The 8,196-nt window shown below is 42.3% G+C and overlaps 1 protein-coding gene across 1 annotated transcript in view; it reads left to right on the forward strand.

Moving 5' to 3' along the window:
• The window catches only part of LOC134460189 (acetylcholine receptor subunit alpha-like), an 18,970-nt gene continuing 10,774 nt past the window's right edge, over positions 1–8,196 (forward strand). The window contains exons 1-3 of the mRNA XM_063212639.1: positions 1–252; positions 6,695–6,837; positions 7,452–7,496. Coding sequence (XP_063068709.1) covers positions 198–252; positions 6,695–6,837; positions 7,452–7,496 — 243 coding nt within the window. The 5' untranslated portion in view covers positions 1–197. The remainder of the gene's footprint in view (positions 253–6,694; positions 6,838–7,451; positions 7,497–8,196) is intronic.

Consider the following 8,196-nt stretch of genomic DNA (forward strand, 5'->3'; position numbering starts at 1 on the left):
GGCCCGGAACATGCTGTCAAGGCTGAACGTGTAGCCTCCTGAATTCAAACATCACGTGAGAAGAACTGAGGGGTCGATCTGAAACTGTGGATGGAAGCTCGAGACGCAGACAGTTGACTCTTGGGGCGTGCGCAGTGGTATCCACGGCTGAATGGAGAAGCTTCATTCGTGAATGGAATGGTGTTTGTAAAGCAAGAATGGATAGCTGTTGGATGATTCGCCAAGTTCTTTTTGCGTTCATATTATTTGCTGGTAAGTGGTTCTGCGAATGCGATTATCGTAAAGTCATTTTGTATTCATCATTTAAAAAAGGGTAAATATGTTCAAGATATTATCATGATGCTGCAGTAAACCATTATGCGATATTGTCAGCGTGCTTTGAACAGCATAGGCCTATATGTTTTATTGAAAGCAACAGAAAACATGCGTCTGTTTTACTTTCCTGAACTCAGAGAAAGTCCCTCCTCAGCAAAAAGTTATTGTGTAGAAAAAAAAATTGCCGAAAGTGAGCGAATATTTTCGGTCTCTGGCAGCCTATATTTATAGTCCAGCTAGCAAATAAAGTTCCAGCTAGAGTTGATGAAACTCTTTGAAGAATTTGCGGCATGCGGCTTGAGTGACAGGTGCATGTGCGCGCGCCGTTGCGGTTGCTATTTCTATGCTGTCCCAGACCAGGAACCCGGCCGGTGTTGGGGTGTATGCGTGCGTGCCTCTAATCGGGCTTAATCAAAGTAATACCTGTCAGCCTGACACCTGCCAAACTGTCACCCCCTTGTATACAACACGCTAACGTCCACGCCACACCCAGAAACGCTTTCATCACCTGGCGTTATTAAAATGTGTGTTGTTCTTCAGCCACTTCCGTTAATCGGCCAGTGACTCTCTCTCTCACACACACACACGCACACGCACTGAACTACCGAGACGTCTCGGCGCTGGGTGGCATGCAGTGTTGCCAAGTCCGCTTATTATACGCGACTTTGGGCTTCTTTTTTTGAGCAGTCGCTTTTAATTTTGTAAAGTCGCGGGTTGCGGTTTTTTGGGCTTGTTCTTTTCAGGGTTGGGCTTGCTGTTTTCTCCTGCTCTGGTGGTGATTTGAATGTGTTTCTCAATGGCAACTCGTTTTTTTCTCACTCATCCTTACAAGTGACCCTGCTACAATATTGTTAACTCCCACTTTCTGTGGTCACTTGTGGGGATTTTAGCTGCCACGCAGATCCCCGCAAAGAGCAAGGTCTTCCCTGACCAGGCACGCGACTGACAACCCACCCTTTCTGTCGCTTCTTTTGGGCTTGTTTTCACGACGCCCCTCAGTCGCTTCTTTTGGGCTTGTTTTTAGGGCGCCAGTCGCTTATTTGTCGTAGAAAATCTGGCAACACTGGTGGCATGGATAGACGCAGCTTCAGCCAGTGACATCCGAGTCCCCTGCAGCCAAACCTAACCGGAAATAGCACATCGTTTACAGTTAGGGGATCTTATGGCTACGCCTGCTGTTCACCTGCTTACCGCGAATGATGGGCTCAAACACATCAATAAGGTCAAGCGGGAATAATTAGCGACACTAGTGCGGCTGAGCGGGGGATTTCCATGCACCAGTCAGTGTGCACCTCACACTTGTTCCTGTAAATATTGTGTGTGTGACACTGTGTGTGTGTGTGTGTGTGTGTGTGTGTGTGTGTGTGTGTGTGTGTGTGTGTGTGTGTGTGTGTGTGTGTGTGTGTGTGTGTGTGTGTGCGAGAGAGAGAGAGAAAGAGACAGAGAGAGCGAGAGAGAGACAGAGAGAGCGAGAGAGAGAGACTTGTCTCTGTGTCTGTGTGTATCTGTCAAATCATGACAGTGCTGAGTCTGTCATTTTGTTTTGTGTCAAGTGTTGGTCTCTCTCTGTGTGTGTGTGTGTGTGTGTGTGTGTGTGTGTGTGTGTGTGTGTGTGTGTGTGTGTGTGTGTGTGTGTGTGTGTGTGTGTGTGTGTGTCCGTCTGTCCTGTGTGCGTGTGTGTGTGTGTATTATTACCCCCATACTGTGACCCTTGATATTTAATTACTATATTGGTGTATTTACGTCTTACTAAAGTATGTGCGTGTGTGTGTTTATGAGGGACGTGTGTGTGTGCGTGTGTGTGTCCACGCGTGTGAGGAGCGTGTGTGTGCTCAGTGTCGACTACGTGTTTATTTGAACCCCTTGGCTGTGTGTGTGTGTGTGTGTGTGTGTGTGTGTGTGTGTGTGTGTGTGTGTGTGTGTGTGTGTGTGTGTGTGTGTGTGTGTGGCGAGTTGCCGGCTCGGTGGCGATGTTGGGTTCGATGGCAGCCAGCTCGGATGATTGAGCTGATACAAGAGGTCAGCTTTTTTAGCCCGCCTGCCTGTCATGGCATCCCGTCCGTCCCAGATAAAACACACCGCACACCAGTACTACATGACCCCACCTGTGTGTGTGTGTGTGTGTGTGTGTGTGTGTGTGTGTGTGTGTGTGTGTGTGTGTGTGTGTGTGTGTGTGTGTGTCTGCATTGTTTGAACAGTTGCAAATTCCAACAGGAGGCCGTGTTTATTCAAAAGATTCTTCTCATGTGAACACATATAAACACACACACACACACACACACACACACACACACACACACACACACACACACACACACACACACACAAGCAAGCTCCTACGCCTACTACACACAGCAAGCTCATATACACTTTGTCATGGCTGTTTGTTCCAAAGGGGCTGAGCCATCCACACGGCCTAGTCGTTCCACAGTATAAATAATTAATTGTAAGGCAGAAAATAAATAATCACAACAAGTGTTACATAACAAGTTTACACCAGAGATGCTGTATCTAACGATAGCAACAGTAGGCAGCATTATCTCTGTTTACACGGTCTGATATAAAGACAGACATCTGCACAGATGCAAGCACATTGTCCCACACACACCATGGTAGATAGGTCATTGGCATTTTTATAAGCAGACATCTGGGTGGTGCTACCACAGCTATAGGAAGAAGAAATCCGCACTCACAAACTGCGTCTCATTATTTATTTATATTACCACTATGTCCAAAAAGCAAACGCGTTTCGGCTAAAAAGCCTTCATCAGTGCGTGGTCCACAGCTACCACAGCTAATGTCACTATTGTGTGACGCTGGTTAGGGCTGCACAATTAATCGAAAATAATCGAAAATCGTGATCAAATTGAAATTGAAGTCATGATTTCAATCATGATTTAATCGTGGCAATAGTGACCTACCTTTGAGAGCGTCCTTGAAGCCAGAACATACTGACAGGCTGGTGTTTCTGGCCAGAAATCTGTCCACCTAAGTTTCATGCTATGGCCTTTACATAATTATTTCAATTCATTTTATTTTGCTCATCCCGTATATAATTCATTCTTGCTTATATTTCATCTTGTTATAACTTTCAAAAAAATCTGCAAAAAAAACAATAATCGTAATTAATAATCGTGATTTCGATTTTGAGCAAAAGAATTATGATTTTTCTCCATAACCGTGCAGCCCTAACGCTGGTACATTAATTATACCTTCGCCAGGTTTTGTTTACATGGAATACATGTTATTTATGTTTTTAAAAAAATGTGCATTCAAAAATTGGCATTCACTGTGGTTGCAACAGCTGAATGATACTAAAATTGTCAGTGACACAGACACACATACAGAATAGTGTACATACCAATGCATGTAAAGATTTCACAAATGCAAGTTAGCAGAGGTGGGCCTAAAGCAATAGTAAGACACCATAAAAGGACACTGCACTGACTAAGCAAGTAACCAAACTTTCAGAGCAACCTGTCTCCCATATCACAGTTGCTGTGAGGTCACGGGTTCAAGACTGGGTCTGGACGGTGCCGACAAACCAAGGTTACAGGCACAATCAGGGCCGGATTATGATGGGCTGGGGCACCTAGGCACAGGTCGATGGAGGCCCCCATAGAAGGCAAATGTTGTGGTAAAATTGCATAGCCAGCATCATAATTCCGAGCTAGAAATTAAAAATAACATATTTGCAGACAATTTTTTCAATACTGCCACTTGTCACAATTCAACACAATTCCCTCCTTTTGGCCTGCAGTGGGGGCCCTGGTTTGTGGGGGCCCCTAGGCTGCAGTCATATCTAGCATGTGCGTTAATCCACCCCTGTGCACATACGTGCGTAGACAGTCTTGTCTCAGCGTTAAGGAATTTGCCTTGCGGCCTAAAGGTCACAATTTCAACTCTTGACCCCTCCTGTCATACTGGTAGCGGGAGTCAAAAGAGTTCAGTGGTAGGCAACTGGACTCCTTTGTGGAGCTTTGAAGATGCTTTGAACAGACTTCTAGGTTCAAATATAAGAAAAAAATTACAATGTCTTCATTGGTTATGACAAGTCCTACAGTACATGGACATATTAAAAACAACCACTCAAATCTGCCCCTTTTTCTTTTTCTTTTTATAGATTTGAACATCTATAAATAGAGTTGAAAATCTTAAAAGAAACACATAATCATCGCATTTACTTTAGGTTAATCATAAACACATGACTCATTTCTTAATCATTAATGTGCATTGTTTGTTAATGGTTTGTGCTTGGTGAATTCATTCCCTGTGTAGGATTTTTAAAGTCTTAGTTAACCTCTTTCTTAATCGTTTGTTAAGGGTCTGTATGTGATGAATACGTAAATGATGGACACCCCTTTCATATTAATAAGTAACAAGTCATTTGTGAGTGCACTGGAGGGCAGAAACAGGTCTCACATTAGAATAGCTTCCCAGATATACTTAGGTAATGAGTTATAACTCCTTGATTACACATTAGTAAGTCTCAATGAGTCATTTGTAAATGTCAAGCATCCATGAGGGCCAGTCACATATGCCTTTCTGGGTTTAACATATCATATTCAACACATACTAACCATTAACATACATGTTTAAGAGATGAAAATAATTTAGAGGTATTTTACAACAAATGATTTAGAGAGAGTTAACTAAGACTTTCCCAGTGCTAAACAGGGAATGTGTATTCACCTCACACAAACCGTACGTGTTTAAATTATGAGAAAATAATTCTGTGCTAAATGCTAACAAATGCTAAGGGTTAAGTTAGCTAAGACATCGCCAAATGAGAAATAATAAAGCAATGAGAAATAATAAAGAGTTATTTGCCAACACATGATTATAAACCCCTTTGCACAGAGCCTATGTAATAACCTTATTGTCCTCAGAATTGTAATGGCCAAGACTTAATCTGTTACTTTAGGCCCTTGGTCTCCAAACAAAGGCCCTCGGCCAAATCCGCCCCGGGCCTGGCAAACATTTGGCCCGCCATGAGGTCAGAACAAATGAAAATGATCACTAAAACGTCAGTGGGTCATATCTCTCCAAAGCATTGACAGAGAGTTAGACCACCCCTCTACTCCATTGTGCCCAATGTGCCCTGCGCATGGCACTGCCCTCAATGCAGTCGAATTCAAATTCAAATGTGCTTTGTGCTAGCCACTTGCGTCCATCTCTGTTAATTTCCCCCTTCTAATATGTGTGGAGGGTTAAATGCAGAGGTAGTTGTGGGTGCTGTGTTATCACAATGACCAAAGGAACTGACTTTCCATGATTATGTTGTCTTATTACACGTAGCTGACACTTTTATCTTAAGATGCATACAGTTATTTATGTAGTATAGGGTATTGGTTACAGTTTCTGGAGCAATGTAAGGTTAGGCAGATAGCACCTTTCCTCTCCTTCGATCACTCAAAGCACATTACATTTCATGCCTCACATTCACCCATTCACACTCACATTCACACAGTGGCTTCCACACAGGGTACCATTCTGCCACCATGAGCGATTGGGGTGAAGTATCTTGCTGAAGGTCACATGGATAGGGTGAGGCAGGGCAAGGTTCGAACCTGCAAGCTTTTGGTTGCTGAACTGGCTCCTCTACCACCTGAGCAGCCACTGCCCTAAGTTGAGGTGCATCATTCATGGGCACATTATCCGCCATGGATGGTATGGGGATTCGAATGTGCAACACTAGGGGTACGCGAGCACACTGCAGGGGGTACTTGGAAAGATGTAGTTTTAACAAATGTATGGAGCTTAGTTACATTGGAATATAGAAAGCTATATAGAACATGACTTAGGGGGTACTCATGGCACAACAAAAAGGCTTATGGGGGTACACAAGACAAAAAAAAGTTGGGAAACACTGCGTTAGTGCAAGTCAATCTTGGAGTCAATCTTTGAATGAGACAGTTGCACATTCGAATCCCATATCATCCCTGGCTGATGACGTTCCCCCATGAGTCATTGCTTGTGTTTTAGTGACTTCTTTTTTATTAACTTAACTTAGTAAATCAGTAGGCCTAACTTTTTAAGTTTTTATTGGACTGTGCTGCCCTAACAGCTTATGGACCTAGATGACGAGACTCAATAGGCCATATTGTGTTTTGTGTGTCTTTAATGTGCATTTACATGTGGATTGTGGAGAAGTGTCATGCAAGACAAATATCTGTTCAAATAGACAATCAAAATGTATCTTATCTTACCTTATATCATATCATATCATATCATATCATATCATATCATATCATATCATATCATATCATATCATATCATATCTTACCTTACCTTATCTTATCTTATCTTATCTTATCTTATCTTATCTTATCTTATCTTATCTTATCTTATCTTATCTTATCTTATCTTATCTTATCAGGTGGTGGGCTGTGCAACAGTGATGAGACACAGCTGGTCAAGGATCTGTTTCAAGACTACAATAAGGTGGTTCGGCCCGTGAGCCACTTCAAGCACCCGGTGGTGGTGAAAGTGGGCCTGCAGCTTATTCAGCTCATTAGTGTGGTAAGATACTGTCCTCTCCTCTGTCTTTCATTCTTTTTTCAATGCTTCTCATATCTCTTGTTTGTGTTGTATCCCCTCTGCACAGAACCTCTCTTACTAAATGGTCACTAAAATTGTTCTAATCAAGCCTTAAAGGGGTATGCCACTATTTTGGGGCTTAATACAGTTAAAATCGTTGGCCAGGGTTTATAAAGGTGGTAAAGTGTCTTATTTTTCATGTTAACTGTTAATATGCCGCTAAGCTAGTGAAAGTCAATGGATCCGTGTAGCATGCTACACGGATCCATTGACTTTCACTAGCTTAGCGACATGCTCCCTCTTTTAACTTGTCTTAAAGCAAGACAACGGCTTACATGAAAAATAAGACACTTTACCACCTTTATAAACCCTGGCCAATGATTTTAACTGTATTAAGCCCCAAAATAGTGGCATACCCCCTTTAATATGTTAAAATTCAGTTTTGCCGGTAGAAAAGAAACTTACTAGCCACTTAGACTGACAGTGAGTGTATGTTTGGCTAGTAAGATTTGACACCTACTAGCCAAATTGGCCAGTGATGAAAAAAGTGAATTTATATCCCCCGCTGATATTTCTTCTCTTCTTTTTGTGCACAGGATGAAGTGAATCAGATTGTCACAAGCAACGTCCGGCTTAAACAAGTAAGGAGTCATCTTCCTTTTTTTCCTAATGCTGTACTTGTACTGGTGACATCCATTGTGAGAATTATAATACACTGAAAAAGAGATTTTGAATTCATTTTAACCCGTCAAGACACAGCGTTATGAATTTTCTGTTACCAGAATGGCATTGTCCAAGCCGTAGTGCATCACTAAGGCCCTGTGTAATGTCATTGTATTGTAGTACTATGGTAGTTAACTTTTCAATGGCTATTACAGTGTGCCTCTGGAGGAACGGCAACAGGTGTCATTGATTACATTGTTTGCTGCCCACTGAACTGTTTTTTCTTTTCTTTTCTTTTTTTGAGGAAGGAAATGTTTTAGTGATCCTGCACCAGGCTGTTTTATTTGGTTGATGTGGTCTGGTGTGGATTTAGTCAGATTGGAAGTTCACAGTTTATCATTTGGGTACCTTTTCACTCATAGCACATCGACTCGAAAATATAAGCGCTCTAAACAAATTTTCACATGCAGCATCTATATGTTACTTGGAATGTCCTCTCATACTTGAAAAAGAAAGTATTATTTCTTGGGAAATTACACCTTTAGTGCCGTCCAAAAGAGGACTTCCCAGTCATGTCGTGCTCCTGTCAGCAGCACACTGCTACCACCTGCTGGCTAAAAGTAGTATAGTTTCTGTAGGACGCCTGTGGCCTAATGCTTATGGACATTTTGGGATTAT

This window comes from Engraulis encrasicolus, chromosome 12, assembly GCF_034702125.1.
Source record: "Engraulis encrasicolus isolate BLACKSEA-1 chromosome 12, IST_EnEncr_1.0, whole genome shotgun sequence".
Classification (NCBI taxonomy): domain Eukaryota; kingdom Metazoa; phylum Chordata; class Actinopteri; order Clupeiformes; family Engraulidae; genus Engraulis; species Engraulis encrasicolus.